This window comes from Crocuta crocuta, unplaced genomic scaffold (assembly GCF_008692635.1).
Source record: "Crocuta crocuta isolate KB4526 unplaced genomic scaffold, BGI_CrCroc_1.0 scaffold207, whole genome shotgun sequence".
NCBI lineage: Eukaryota > Metazoa > Chordata > Mammalia > Carnivora > Hyaenidae > Crocuta > Crocuta crocuta.
The window spans coordinates 2305993-2323004 of record NW_027531996.1 but is presented as its reverse complement, the minus strand read 5'-3'; the positions used below and the strand labels follow the sequence as shown (position 1 = coordinate 2323004).

Genomic DNA, 17012 nt, shown 5'->3' with positions numbered 1-17012 from the left:
CAATTTAGATTCAAATTCTCAAGCAAGCAAAAACTTAGAGATTTGTATTTTCTTCTAACAATCATGTTTTATAGAAAATTTTATGATGTGTTGATATACTATTCTTCTCTCTGCCATACATTTTTATGTCCTTAAGGGTTCTTGATCAGACAGCATCCTTGATGAGAAAGAGAGAGAAAAGGAGATAGAGTTTTGAAATAAGTTGCATTTCTGGTCAAGTATTTATTATACTCTTAGCCCTTCAACATTTCATATATTTAGTCACTATTTTAACTAGCTATTGATGGAAGCAAGTTGCCAGACTTGGTAAATTATACCATCAATTCCCTTTCAAAACTTAGTGTCATTTGATACAATAATACCATAGTTTGTATAAATTTTTCTAAGTTATTTACCTCTTTTTCTCTTGGAAATGAGAAATCCAAGATTCACAAAACACTTAAGTACATATAAAATTTTTCTTCCCTGATTTTACCATAGTTAAATTTTTTTAAAAAAGTTTTCAACCATGTGTGTCTTATAAATGTTTTTTATAGAGTGTTCAAAGTATCTAAAAAGTTGTCCTAATGCTGTTCATATAGTTCACTGTTTCCAATGACTAGGACAGTAACACATACACTTTGCCATGTTATTTTTATAATATTCTTTATTGAATTTAAAGTATAATTTCCATTTTATACTGTATCTTCAAAGGGTCAAAATCCTGATCCTATAAAATGGTTTACACTTACATCATTTTATTGTATCATTATATAAAATATTTTTCTAAAAGAAGAATTATTTTTCATTCATCAAGAAATAGAAAATATGGTTATTGTTTTTGTCTGTCTGACATATTTCACATACCATAATACCCTCTAGGTCCACATATGTTGTCACAGATGGCAAGATCTCATCCTTTATTTATGGCTGGGTAATACTCTATTATATATAGAGTATATATATATAATATTCCATATATATATTCATATATATATCATTGGACACTTGGACTGCTTTCCTATCTTAGCTATTGTAAATAATGTGCAACAAAGGGTTGCATATGTTTGTTGAATTAATGTTTTTGTTTTCTTTTGTTTTCTTTGGGTAAATATCCAGAAGTATAATTATTGGATCATATTGTATTATTTTTAAATTTTTTTGAGGAACCTCCACATTGTTTTCTATATTTGCTGTACCAATTTACATTCCTAGTAACAGGGTCCAAGGGTTCCTTTTTCTCCATATCCATGCAAACACTTGTTATTTTTTGTCTTTTTTTTTTGTTTTTTTGTTTTTGGCCATTTTGAAAAGTGGAAGGTGATATCTCATGGTTTTGATTTGCATTTTCCCTGATGCTGAGTGATGCTGAGTGTCTTTTGTCTTTTCATATGTCTGTTGGGCATCTGTATATCTTCTTTGGAAAAATGTCCTCTGTCCATTTTTTAATTGGAGTATTTGGGGGATTTTGTGTGTGTGTGTGTGTGTGTGTGTTGAGTTGTATAAATTCTTCATATATTTTGGATATTAACCTATTGTCAGATATGTCGTTTCCAATATTTTCTCCCATTCAGTGGGTTGCCTTTTTGTTTTGTTGAAGGTTTCCTTTGCTATGCAGAAGCTTTTCATTTTGATATAGTCCCAATAGTTTATTTTTGCTTTTGTTTTTCTTGCCTCAGGAAACATATCTAGAAAAATGTTGCTAAGGCCAAAGACCAGGAGATTACTGCCTATGCATTCTTTCAGGAGCTTTATGGTTTTAGGTCTCACATGTAGGTCTTTCATTAATTTTGAGTTTTGTGTGGGTGTGTTTGTATCATGTAAGAAAGCGATCCAGTTTCATTATTTTGCATATAGCTGTCCAGTTTTCCTAGCGCCATTTATTGAAAGACTTCTTTTCCCCACTTTATATCCTCATCCCCTTTGTCATACATTGACCATATACATATGGGTTTATTTCTGGGCTCTCTATCCTGTTCCATTTATGTATGTCTATTTTTGTGTCAGTACAGTACTATTTTGATTACTAGCTTTGTAGTACATTTTGGAATCTAGAATTGTGATACCTCCATTTTTACTCTTCCTTCTCAAGATTGGTTTGGGGTCTTTATTCAAGTCAGACAGAGAAAGATAAATACCTTATGATTTCACTTATATGTGGAATCTAAAAAAACAAAACAAACAAAAAAGCAGAAACATCTATAAATACAGAGAACAGACTGATGGTCACTAGAGAGGAGGGGGTGGAGGGATGGACAAAATGGGAGAAGAGGAGTGAGCAAGAGATACAGGCTTCCAGTTTAAGTAAGTTATGGTAATAAAAGGTACTGATTATATAGTCAGTGATATAATAGCATTGCATGGTGACAGATTAGCTATACTTGTGGCGAGCATAGCATAACAATAGAGTTGTTGAATCACTAGCTTGTATATCTGAAACACAGAATTTTACAACTATATGTATGTCAACTATACTCAAATAAAAACCAAAAAAGAATGAGGAAAAACCCCCAAAAGTATAAATATATATTTTTAAATTGTCCTGTGAGGAAACACTTTTGTATTTCCAAGCTCTTACAAAGAAATGTATTCCTGAAAATAATAGAATTTTAATCATTGTTATTAATATCCTCTTCTATCAGTAGAAAGATTTGTACAATTTTATGTCCCTTTCTCTTTTTTAAGTTTTTTATTTTGAGAGAGAGAGTGGGCATTTGAAAGGGGGGAGGGACAGAGAAAGAGAGAGAGAGAGAAAGAGAAAGAGAGAGAGAGAGAGAGAGAGAGAGAGAATCTTAAGCAGGCTCCATGCTGTCAGTGCAGAGCCCAATGTGGGGCTCAGTGTAATGACTCTGAAATAATGACTTGAGCCAAAATCAAGAGTTGGACACTTAACCAACTAAATCACCCAGGCAACCCTTATTTCCCCCATCTTTATCACTTATACTTGCATTTATACTGGGAAGTAGGAGAAAATGTGAAATTCTATCTCAACATATAGGCTAATTTTTCCACATTTAAATATTGCTCATATAAATTGATTTGCCAAATTGCCAAGTGTCACAAATATGTAATAGCCAAAAACACTATATCTTCAGACAACTCAGAAAGTTTGTTGAATTAATTAATATTTCTAGAAGTTTGCCTGGCTTAAAAAAATAATTATTTTTCCATTATAATGACCATAAAGTAGAAGTGTCGTAGAACCTAGTATTTCTGAAAAGAATCTCTTGAATAACAATATGAAGAAAATAATTAGTTGTAGGCACAAGCTTCTTCTTACCTTCCTCTTTGAACACATCTTGGATATTTTAACTGCCCTCTGACACATTGCACTCTGAGTTCAGATCCTATAATAGAGGACTCATCGACATATGTATCTCTCCTACAAAGAAATTCAATATACTCGCCATGGAAAATATATGGTCTGTTGTCAAAATTCCATTTCAGGAGTAAATTATTATTTTCCATTTCAACAAAAGATAATGTGCAGGGCTCTGAAAAATAAAAAGAAGAAAATTTTCTTGACACATCTTGGCACTAACAGGAAGCACTGTGCTTCCTACTCACAATAACCTTAAAATTTCCAGGCATTTGAGTGGCAACTAAGTGACTCAGAATTAATATTTGAGGCAGAAAATATGTTCAAAGCTCACAGAAAACAGTCTGCCATTTATCTCTGTGGTCCTGGATTTGGAAAAAAGTGTATATCCTGCCAGTCACTTAGCTTCATGCCATTAAGATTTTCAAAGATAGCAAACAGAAAAGGTATTTTTTATTAGAGAGCATCAATAGTTACTAATAATTACTGAAGCAATGTTATTTTTCTTAATTTTTTCCTCAGAAAGTTCAAATAAAATCCCCATGAGACACAGGATTTGTTTGATTGTTGTATAGATATTACTGAAATGTAGAAAGAAGGTGGATTCTCAGCAATGACTCAAACTCTAGGACTTGATGGCCTCCAGAGCGGTTGACAGTATTCTTTTTTAAATTTCCAGTTATTAAAGAATACCAGTGTTGGATTAAGATGCTTTACATTCTAGACATTGAAAATATTATTGGGTCCTTCCACTAATGCATTCAGAGAAAACAAAACAAAAACTTAAAAAATTATTAGGGTACCTGACAAATTTCTTTGATTTTTTCCATACTAAAAATATTAATATTTTCAAAATGTCAAGTTATTTCAGAAAATGAAGTAGTTTGTGTCCTTATTTGCCTCTTGGATGACCTAGCACTAAACAGTAGATTCTGAGAGTTGTTAATAGAGCACATGAATCATATAACTATAATACATTAGCAAACTTTATTCAATATTGTCAGTTTTTCTTGAATCCTATGTGTTTGGTATTATGCTAGAAATTCTATAGACAGAATAAAAATGAATAAAAATAATCAGAAAGACTCTAAGAGAGTCTTTGTAGTCACTGCAAAATAGCTTTGAAAATGAGGTCAAATGGCACTATATTTTAAATGTTGTTCTACAAAACATGAAATTTTAATTAAAACAAGTTGAAGATTAATTCATGGACCTGCTATTCTCAGCTATGACAGAATCGCCTATATCAAACCATCACTTCTACTAAAAACTGGAAAATCTGAAAACAGACACAAAGCAAGTAGATAATTTCCAAGGCAGTCAGTACTCATGATGCTAAGATCCTGGTAAAAACTCATACAGATGAATCTAACATTCTAGTGGCATTTTCTTCTTGGAGCATTTATTGATTCTCAGCATTTGCTGAGAGACTGTGTAGAGAATGATCAACAACAAACATAGGCTAGCAGATGTTTTGGGAATCTAATGTTGTTGAGGATAGAAAAATCTAAGTTTAGGTCAGCCATGATAGCCAGGACTTAAAGGGCCAAGAACCCAAAGGAATGGGAAGTGCAGAGAATGAATGTGATACTTGGCACTGGCTTTTCCCTTGAAGCCTATTCTTGACTTGTGCAAAGAGAGAGCATAAAGAGCCAAGCAGAAAGTGAATGAAAAGCTATATTAAACTTTTGGTGGATTTCCAGTAACATGAGAGCCTGTGAAGAAGGAGGAACCTTGGTCTGAACACCAAAACTCTTTTAAAATAAATTTTCTTTTACATTTATTTATTTTTGAGAGACAGAGAGAGACAGAGTACAAACGGGGGAGGGGCAGAGAGAGAATGAGACACAGAATCCAAAGTAGGCTCCAGGCTCCGAGCTGTCAGTACAGAGTCCACTTGAACTCACAATCTGTGAGATCATGACCTGAGCTGAAGTCAGATGCTTAACAAGCTGAGCCAACCAGGTGCCCCTGAACACCAAAATTCTTAGTGAAAAACCCTGCAGGGTTACATCCTATGAATAGAGAGACAAACAGAGGTCTGAAAATAAGCTTGGCAAAAACTTCATTTCTAATTAGATTGAGGCTTATTTCCTCTACACTATTATCCAGAAGCTGAGATGAGTATTCTCTGGAACAAGATGACATTGTTATTTCAAGCTTCTAAAATTTTCCATACATAATATTTGATATTCAACCAACCATTAATAGAAATAGCAAGAAATTGGCCTAGAAATAGAAATAGGCCTACAAATGATCCAGATAATAGAGATTTCAGACAAGAACTTGAAATAGGTTGGATCAATGTGGTGAAGAAATGGATGTTACAGTAAAGTCTTTCATCAGAGAACTCAAATCTGTATACACACACAAGCATAAAGTGGACATTCTAGAAATGCAAAGATATTGAGAGCTCAGCAGGTGATTTTAAAGTAGACTGGACACAACTAAAGAAAGGATTAATGAATTGGAAGATATATCAGTAGGAAATAACCAAATAGGAACAAAAAGAAGATAAAAGATACCTCCAAAACCTATGAAAAATATCAAGCCACAGGTTCAAGAAGTACTACCAACTTGAAGAATGAATGCTCCAAGACACCCACATCAGGCCGAGCTTAAATAACCTACTGAAGATAAAGGGGAAAAGAATCTCAGAACAAGCAGGATACAAAAAGAAACTTAGTTTCAAAGAAATACAATTAAGAATGACACTAACTAACAAAATCCCACAAAAAGCAAAAAAGGATAAAATGACGTCTTTTACAGGACTAAAAGAAAAACGAGGACCAAATCAGACTTCTGTCTTTGGCAAAAATAACTCTTCAAAAGTGAAGGAAAGTAAATTTGCAGACAAACAAAAACTGAGAAAACAATAAAAAAATAATATTTTTCAGGTGTATGGAAAATGATCCCAATCAGAAACAGAGAAAAGCAGGAGAAGATGAGAAACAAATCACTCCAAAACATAAGCAAATCTTAAAGACTATTTCTGAACAACATAATGTTCACAGTATCATTGAAACTTAAACTATAGGGAGAATGAAATGGATGACACAGTAGTACAAAAATTGGGAATGGTAAATCAAGTTAAAGTGTTCTGGGCCCTAGAAAAGTGGTAAAAGTACTAATTTATATGCCATTGTAATATTTCCAAGTTGAATGATGTAATCTCTATGATAACAGTTAAAGGAAGCCAAGGGGAAATTATAAATGACAAGCTAGTAGAGAGTAAAGGTGTATAAAAAGAGTTGATTTACCCAAAAGAAACAACCAAAACAAAAAGAAATGAAAAAAGAGAGAGTAAAGAATACAGAACAGATAGGATATATTTCTAGTACAATAAGATGGTAGCTATAAACCCAACTATATCAGTTCTTATATTAATATGTAAATAGACTAAATACTATAGAGAGAAAGATTGTCAGACTGAAAAAGTATGCTTTAAAATTAACTGTATATTCCTTATAAGACATACATGGTAAAAGTAAGAAACCAAAAATATTGAACGTTGAAGGAGGAAAACAATGTATGCTTTATAAATCCTTGTCCAAAGTCAGCTGGTACAGCTAACGTAGACTTCAGGCAAAATGAGCAAAAGCAAAATGTGGCAAAGTTAAAGGAAGACTCTTTTAAAATTCGGCAGGGCCAACACACCAAGATATAATAAGCTTCAATTTACCTCGAAGAATCGCAGGAAAGCACAAAGCCAAAAATTGACAGAACTGAAATGAGAAACGTTTCTAAATGCACAGAGGGAGAGACTTTAACGCACTTCTTTTGATAACTGACAGAAAAACAAACACAAAACCGCACAGATATGAATGAACTTAACATGAAAAACAAAATGTGCAGCAACAGTGAATCCAACAATGATGATTATTTATTCATTTGTTTCAAAAGAACATGTACTAAATAAGTCAGGCAGAGAAGGACAAATACCATATGTTTGCACGTATAGGAGGATTAGGAGGAACTTAACTGAGGACCATAGGGGAGAAGAAGGGAGGAAATGGTGGGGGAAAGGGAGAGAGGCAAACCATGAGAGACTCTTGAATGCTGAAAACAAACTGGGGACTGATGGATGGGGGCGGGGAGAGGGGAGATGGGCATGGAGGAGGGCACTTGTGGGGATGAGCACTGGGTGTTATATGGAAACCAAATTTACAATAAACTATTTGTAAAAAAAAAAAACAAACTACAAATTAAAAAATAAAACATGTACCTACAACAAATATAGTAATAACGTAAGTATTAATGAAGCTCAAAGGATTGATATAATTCAAAGTACTTCTCACTGGTGTTCTATGTAGGTGAGGCATCACTAAATTCTACTTCTGAAACTAATATTACTCCATATGTTAACTAACTAAAATTTAAATAAACACTTGAAATATTAAAAAAACTAACAAAAATCCCAAATCTTTTAAAAAAATGTGTCTCAATGGATTTAAATTAGAAATCAGGAATAAAAGAAAAGCTTCCAATGTTCAAAACCTAAAAACCTAACTCAGAGTGCATACAAGATATCAAAATGGATATGGATCAAAACAGATCAAAATTAAAAATACACACATTTTTTCTTTTTTGAGAGAGAGAGAGGGAGAGCGCTAGCTGGGGAGGAGCAGAGACATAGAGAGAGGGGAGAGAATCCCAAACAGGTTCTGTATTCCCTGCGCAGATCTTGAGCAAGTCTCAGTCTCATGACTATGAGATCATGACCTGAGCCACCCAGGAGCCCCATGATATCATATTTTTTAACTGAATGACTAATGATAATACAATTCCAAAATAAAAAATGTGTGGGATAAAGTTAAAGTCATGGTCAGGGGAAAAACTTATATCCTTAAATTCATATGTTAGGAAGAAAACAAAGGCTGAAAATCAGTAATTTAATATCTGTCTAAAAAACTAAAAGAAGATCTATAGGAGCACCTGGGTGGCTCAGTCCGTTAACTCTTTGGCTTAGGCCATGATTTAATGGTTCGTGGGTTCAAGCCCCACGTAGGGCTCTGTGCTGAGAGCTCAGAGCCTGGAGCCTGCTTCACATTCTCTCTCCCTCTCTCTGCTCCTCCCCTGCTTGTAGTCTGTCTCTCAAAAATAAATAAATGCTAAAAATATAAAAAATAAAATAGGATCTATAAAATAAACTCAAGAAATTAGAAGAGAGGAAATAAAGATAAGAATATAAATTAATAAAATAGTAAGCAACCTTTGATGAAAATAGTAAGCAAATATTAGTTGTTTGAAAGGCCTAGTAAAAGTTGTAGACCCTTAACAAGACATGCCAAGAAAGAAAGAGATACATCTTAATAGCAGTAAAAACAAAAGACACACCACTAACGGCATTAAAAAGAATGTAAAAGGTTGTTGTGTACAACATTATGTCAACAAATTTGACAATTTAGATATCACAGACCAATTCCTAGACCCACCCTACCAAAACTGACAGCTGTCAGAATCTGTCCTCAAAGAAAAGTTGATGCCCAAATGGTATGTTTGATGGACTCTTACAATTACTAAGGAAGAAATAGTATCAATCTAACACTAATTACAGAGAATTGAAAAAGAAGGAACTTACCAATTCACCATATGAAATAAGTAGAAACTTCATTCCAAACCCAAAATGAAAATAACAGACTGATCTCTCTCATGAAAATAGATGCCAAACTTCTAAGTGAAATATAAGCAAATAAAACCCAACAACATGGAAGAAGCATAATTTATCACAAGCAAGTGTGATTTATTATAGGAATATAATCACGCTTTTAACAATCAAAAAGAAGCAATTGTAATTCTAGAGGGTAAAGTAATAATATGGTTATTTCAATAGATGTTGTTAAATACTCAATGAAGATTAAAAAGCTTAGAAAAATAGAAATAGAGCTTTTTATATTTTAATTTGATTTTTAATATCTTTATATACTGTAAATAAATATGAATTATTGAAAGTTTTACTTATGAGTTTGAGAAACAAGATATCCAATACCTCTTCTACTCAGCATTGTACTCAAGTCCAAGCTGGTGAAATAAGATAGCAAATAAGTCAAATACAGACACACAAAAAATCTTTTCTTTTTATTTAAAGATAAGCTTTTTTTGACTTCTGAGAATCTTGGTAGGTGTTGTTACCCTACTCAGATACTTCACTAATAAGGCATTAACTTGCTTCAATTTTCTATATTTGTTTCCCCTTTGTACTCATGTTTCCTATTCTAGTACCAGTCACACTGAATGATAATTGTTAACACATTTACCAATACCTCTATGACTTATTCACTTATAGCCCCATATAACACCAGTACCTGGTGTATGTTTGTATTTATTAATATTTTTTAGAACAAGCTGGACTATAGTTATTTATGATCTACAGGAAAGAAGAGAAACTAGTAATTGAATAGACACACTGAAACACAAATATAACAAATTAAGCATTATAATAGTGTTATAGCAACTAAAAGAGAATAGAAGGTGAAAAAATAATGTTTTTTTAAATTGTTTTAAGGTTTTTTAATTTATTTCTAGGAGAGAAAGAGAGACAGACAGCGTGAGCAGGGGAGGGTCAGAGAGAGAGGGAGTCACAGACTGAAACAGGCTCCAGGCTCTGAGCTGGCAGTCAGCACAGAGCCCGACGCGGGGCTCGAACCCACGAACCGCAAGATCATGACCTAAGCCAAAGTCGGACGCTTAACCGACTAAGTCACCCCAGGCGCCCTGGTTTTGTTTTGTTAAATAGAGAGATATTTAGTAGTACTTGCCTAAACATGATGGTGGTGTAGTCCATATTCCATCTGAACAATAGGACTCCTTAGATCCTTGAAGGAAATGATGATCAAAACATCTGTATTCTACTGAGGAACCGTTTTCATAGATGCCTAATATTGAACTAATCATAACTCCATTTTTAACAAGTGGAGGAGATGCACACATTCCTTTAGATTCTGCAAAAATAATTTTGGAAGTATATAATGAATTTCCATAATAAGCATCCAATACTTTAATAATTGCTATAGAAATAAAATAGCACAGTTAATGGAAAAGCATTTTTAAGATAACTGTCAAATTTTAAACATTGAGAGCATTTCTATAGTAACTTCATACTATAAAATTGATTATTGCAAGAATTGGAATCTCATTATAAAATTAAAATACACTTTTAAAATTGGCAAAGAATTAACAATCATGATTTTAATTTTCCCTTTTTATCTAGCCAAAGTGAAAATGTATGAAACCCCTTTGAAGCCAAGCTTTCTGTATGTATCCTCTTACATTTTTTTCTTCTTATTAAAAGTAATAATTCCATGTCCAAGGAGCACACAGAATCTCTCAATCTGCATCAAGACGTTTTCTGAGACAACACAAACCCAGCAAACCCCAAGAAGGGCAATGTTTTCCAGAGCTGTTGATTGCTCACATTAGGGTGATCAGTCCCCTGATAGTCTGGGGATACTTATAAGATCTATTAATTTCTCCCTTTATAAAATTGACTTATTGGAATTAAAAGATATCAGCATAGTCATCCTATTTAACTATTTGTGCTTACTGGAAATTAATCAGATCATTCCCAATGTTATGGATTAGAAGATGATGATGGTGAGTTGTGTAGGGTCTTTCTTATACTTTGAACCCAAGTAAGTAACATTAATCACCTGAGAAATTATCAGAAAACACTATTGTTTTACCTTTTATAATACATAAAGGATATCTCACTTCTCCTCTGTTGCACTGTACAGATAATTCAGACAATGGGGTTGATGGAGATAAGTCATATCCTTGTTTACATACAAAATCTATTAAATCTCCATGTAAGACCTTTCCTTCATACTTCCACTTCATCTCTATGTTATTTATTTTCATGTAATCCACATTAATAGTACATGGCTCTGTAAGAAAAAATGTTGTTTTAAATTATTTACTTATTAGGCAAATATGAAGTTGAATATATTTTTAAAATAAAAACTTTGACAGGTATCAGAAGATGTTTTATATTCAACATTTACATTATTAAAACTTCTCAAACATATACATAATAAAGTATACATTTTATTGCTATCAATTTGAACATTAAAAATATTGTTTAAGCTATAAAAGATGCACTTCAGACCTAAAGGTACATACAGACTAAAAGTGAAATGATACAGAAAGAGATACTATACCAAGTTAAACTGTAACTATTTGCAGATGACATAATACAATACACAAAAAACCCTAAAGACTCCACCAAAACACTATTAAAAGTAAAACAATGAATTCAGTAAAATTACAGAATACAAAATTAACACATAGAAATCAATTGTATTTGTGCACAATAATAACAAAGCAGCAAAAAGAGCAATTAAAAAAACAATTTTAATTTTAGCTATAAAAATGTCCAAAAGAATAAAATACCTAAGAATATACTTAACCAAGGAGATGAAGACCTTTACTCTGAAAACTGTAAAACATTGATGAAAGAAACTGAAGTTGACACAAAGAAATGAAAGACATTCCATGCTCATGGATTGGAAGAATTAATATTGTTAAAATGTCCATACCAACCAAAGCAATTTACAGATTCAATGCAATTACTACAAAATTACCAATAGCATTTTCCAGAGAACCAGAACTAATAATCCTTAAATTTGTAGGAACCATGAAAGCAAAAGCAATCTTGAGAAAGAAGAACCAAACTGGTGGTAACACAATCCCAGATATCAAGCTATACTACGAAGCAGAAGTAATCAAAAACAGTATGACACTGGCACAAAAATAGACAGATAGATCTATGGAACAGAATAGAGAGCACAGAAATAAACCCATGCTCATATGGTCAATTAATCTATGACAAAGGAGGCAAGAATATTACAATGGGAAAAAGCCTCTTCAATAAATGGTGCTGGGAAAACTGGACAGCTACATGCAAAAGAATGAAACTGGACCACTTTCTAACACCACACACACAAATTAACTCAAAATGGAGAAAGATCTAAATGTGAGACCTGAAACCATAAAGCTCCTAGAAGAAAACATAGGCAGTAATCTTCTTGAACTTGGCCTTAGTAACCGTTTTCTAACTATGTATCCTGAGACAAGGGATACAGAAGCGAAAATAAGTTATAAAGACTACATCAAAATAAAAATCTTTTTTGCAGCAAAGGAAACCATCAACTAAAAGGCAACTCACTGGATTGGGGAAGATATTTGCAAAGGATATATCTGATAATGGGTGAATATCCAGAATATATGAATAAGTTATACAACTCAACACACAAAAAACAAATAATCCAATTAAAGAATGGGTAGAGGACCTGAATAGATATTTTTCCAAAGAAGATGTATAAATGGCCCACAGACACATGAAAGATGCTCAACATCACTCATCATCAGGGAAATGCAGATCAAAACCACAATTAGATATCACCTCACACTTGTCAGAATGGCTAGAATCAAAAAGAGAAGTAACAAATATTGGTGAGGTTGTAGAAGGGAAAAAAGACCCCTCATTTCCTCTTGATCGAATGTACATTTGTATAGCCACTATGGTGAACATTATGGAGGTTCCTCAAAAAATTAAAAATAAAAAATACTATGTGATCCCATAATTCCACTTTTGGCTATTAACCCAAAGAAAATGAAAAAACAAACTCAAAAAGATACATGCACCCCTATGTTTATTGCTGCATTATTTACAATAGCTAAGCTATGGAAGCAACACAAGTGTCCACATAATGTAATATTACTCAGCCATAAAAAGGATGAAATCATGCCATTTGCAACAACATGGATGGACCTACAGGGTATTATGCTAAGTGAAATAAGTCAGTGAAAGACAAATACCATATGATTTGTGTATATATGGAATCTAAAACATAAAACAAATGCATAAACAAACAAAAAGCAGAAACAGAGTCTATATACAGAAAACAAATTGATGGTTGCCAGAGAGCAGTGGGGTATGAAGATGGACAAAATGTGTGACCCTTTACACGCTGTGGGAGATCCTGACTTCCATTATGGAATGAATAAATCATGTAGATAAAAACTACTGCTGGGGGAATATGGTCAATGGCACAGTAATAGTGTTGTAAGGTGACTGATAGTGGCTACATTGGTGGTGAGTGTAACATAACTTAGAGACTTGTGGAATCACTATTTTATAGCCCCAAGATAATGTAATATTGTGTGCCAACTATACCCGAGTAAAAAGATATAGATATAGATATAGATATGTGCATATATATGTGTGTGTATACACATATATATGTGTGTGTGTGTTTGTGTGTGTATGTGTGTGTGTTTTATAATTTGTGGCCATCTTAAAACCACATATAATAAATTAGATGGAAATTAGATGGAAAATAAGTAGCAGAGGTGGGGAGGGGCTATCAGAGGGATAGGGTTAGGAAAATAATACTTTTTTTTTTTTTAATAGTTTATTGTCAAATTAGTTTCCACATAACACTCAGTGCTCATCCCCACAAGTGTCCTCCTCCATGCCCATCCCCCCCTCCCCCCACATCCATCAGTCCTCAGTTTTTGTCAGCATTCAAGAGTCTCTCATGGTTTGCTTCTCTCCCTTTCCCCCACCATTTCTGCCCTTCTTCTCCCCCTTGTTCCTCCGTCAAGTTCCTCCTAATCCTCCTATACGTGCAAACATATGATATTTGTCCTTCTCTGCCTGACTTATTTTGCTCAGCATAACACCCTCAAGGTCCATCCATGTTGCTACACATGGCCAGATTTCATTGTTTCTCATTGCCATGTAGTATTCCATGGTATAGATAAACCACATCTTCTTGATCCATTCATCTGTTGATGGACACTTAGGCTCTTTCCATGTTTTAGCTATTGTGGAGAGTGCTGCTATGAACATTGGGGTACATGTGCTCCTATGCATCAGCATTTCTACAGAAATGCTGATGCATAGGAAAATAATACTTTTAAGTCAAATCGTTGCNTGCTATGAACATTGGGGTACATGTGCTCCTATGCATCAGCATTTCTGTAGAAATGCTGTAGAAAATAATACTTTTAAGTCAAATCGTTGTGATAGGCTTAAGGAAGAAGTAGTATCTGCACAGACTTGAAGAAGGTCAGTGAGTGAAGCATGGCATTTTCTGAGGGAAGGGTGCTCCAGGAAGAGGAAACAGGCCTGAGGTAAGAGCATACTTGGCTTGTGTGAGGAAGAGCAAGGAGACCAGGGCGGCTGGGGTAGAATGAGACCGGGAAGATCAGCGGGTTAGAGAGGTTCATAATGACTGGAACAATAATTCACAGGTGGAAGATTCTGCTCCTTATCACACCATTTTCCCCACTTGAGGTGAGAGTACTTGTAGTTTCTAAGGATAAAGGACATACAGACATACTGTCCTCTTGACCTGATGACAATAAATGCTCTTTATTCAGTATCTGCTTTGATTTATGAGCACCAAGCTTATGTGTCTTGATGATCAATCACATCATCAAAACCTTAATATCAAAACTTTGATGAAAATAAGAGAGCAATAGAAAAGCCATAGGTAGGGGTGCCTGAATGGCTCAGTCAGTTAAGTGTCCAGTTTTGGCTCAGGTCATAATCTTGCAGCTCATGAGCTCGAGCCCTGCATTAGACTCTGTGCTGACAGCTTGGAGCCCAGAGCCTGCTTTGGATTCTGTCTCCCTCTCCATCTGCCCCCGTCCCCACACAACTCACGCCGTTTCTCTCTCTCTCAAAAATAAATAAAAACTATTTAAAAAATTAAAAAATTATAAAAAGGAAAAGCTATAGGTAGACATAACTGAATTTGAATGAGAAGAGCTGCTTAAGAATTATTTGGAAAGAGAAATCACAAAGGAGATGTGGAAAGAACTTAAGATTTAAAATTAAATATGTATACATACATATAATAAAGTCATATAAATAAAAGGAAAAGGAAAATAAAAATGGCTGTAATGTACATTGTTATATCTTGCATCATTGTCAAGTGAATAATATAATTTATACAAATAAAACTTTTATTACAAGCATGAAAAAATCAAAGTCATTGAAAAAAAAAAACCTATGGCCAGCCAGAAAATTCAAAATGCTCAATTGAGTAATACTTAAATAAACCAAATTAAAATAATTTTAATTGTTGGATTAACAATATGTGAAGATTAAAGTAATCAAGTTGACAAACATTAAGAAAGCTACTACTTTAATTCACTGATGGTAGGGTCATAAATCAGATTAACTCTCTGAAGGACAATTTGACAATTAACAGAAAAAGAATTAAAATGCCAAATTTCTTTGATCCAAAAATTTCCTTCAGAAAATCCAAAAAATGCTAAAACAAAATAAGACATGTGAAATAAATATACTTAATTCTAAAAATTAAAAATACAGTATTTTTTAAGTGTGCAAACATTTAATACAAAAAATGTACTGTTTAGAACATAAAAAATGTTGAAAACACACTAAACTTACATCAAAAGTATTAATTTAATTATGGCATATCTGCATTATGGAATACTATGCATACATTTAAAAGTATATTGTAGAAATATATCAAACCACATTCATAATAGAGTTTGTGGGGAAAGAAACAAGTTACATAGCCTCTAATGATAGCATACATTAAAAATTTTTTTTAAATGTTTATTTTTGAGAGAGAGAGAGAGAGAAAGAGAGAGAGAAAGAGAGAGAAACAAAGTGCAAGTGGGGAAGGAGCAGGGAGAGAGGGAGACAAAGAATTCAAAGCAGGTTCCAGGCTCTGAACTGTCAGCACAGAGACTGATGCGGGGCTCAAACCCACAAACCACAAGATCATGACCTGAGCTAACGTCAGACAATCAACCGATTGAGCCAGCCAGGCGCCCCTATTTCTTATAAATAGATGGTGGTGTGTGTGTGTGTGTGTGTGTGTGTGTGTGTATGAAAAGGTTTAGAAAACCATTATCTAAGTAATTAACAGCTTTTGTTTCCTAAGTTACTGATATTTTGTTTTCTTCTAGTTGCTTTCATATATTTTTAAGTAAATAACAATGATTTACATTTATAATTTGAAAGGCTAATATTTTAATTAAATTAGTATTTTATTTTAACTTATAGAAAGGTTATGATACCATTATCTATTTGTAGAAGTCACAATGTAACAAGTTCATTGCAACTATAGGGACCAATTACCCTCCTTTTAGTGTAATTGTGACGAGCAAGGTCAAAAATGAGGCAAGTACGTAGGCTTGAAATGAAAAGTGAATATTATTTTCAGAAAGTTACCTCAATTTAGATAATTATCTAGATAGCTGCCTTCCTTCATTCTCCACTTGACACATTAATGTTAAAGATAGCATGTCTTAATCTAAAATATATTTAAAGTAATTACAAACATGTCTTTATTTGCTCAGCAAAATAAAACAAAGGTGATCATTCAAGTGAGGAATTGATAGCCAAAGAAGCTATTGACAATATGCTCTACCAAGGAAGGAATTGGATTTATTATTCTCTCCAAATGATATTCTGGGACAATATAGTGAGAGATGCTGATGCTGTTAGTAAGAGGAAATTTCAGTTCAGAGAAAGATACCACAAAACGTATCACAAAAATGTGAATATACTTAATGCCACTGAAATACACACTTAAAAATGGCCAAAACGGTAAAGTTTTATTGTTCATGTTTTACCACAGTTTTTAAAAAGTAATAGGTAAGAACTAACGGAGTTATAGAGCCTGTGATATTAGATTTTCTGCTTACAGAAGAGAGAAGGGAAAGAAAA

The 17012-nt window shown here is 33.5% G+C and overlaps 1 protein-coding gene across 1 annotated transcript in view; it reads right to left on the bottom strand.

The window, feature by feature from the left end:
* Positions 1-94: 94 nt before the first annotated feature.
* The window catches only part of F13B (coagulation factor XIII B chain), a 29741-nt gene continuing 12823 nt past the window's right edge, over positions 95-17012 (bottom strand). Inside the window, exons 9-12 of the mRNA XM_077775145.1 lie at positions 10981-11181; positions 10057-10239; positions 3260-3473; positions 95-157 (exon numbers count right to left, since the gene is read on the bottom strand). Of these exons, the coding sequence (XP_077631271.1) occupies positions 124-157; positions 3260-3473; positions 10057-10239; positions 10981-11181 (632 nt within the window). The 3' untranslated portion in view covers positions 95-123. The remainder of the gene's footprint in view (positions 158-3259; positions 3474-10056; positions 10240-10980; positions 11182-17012) is intronic.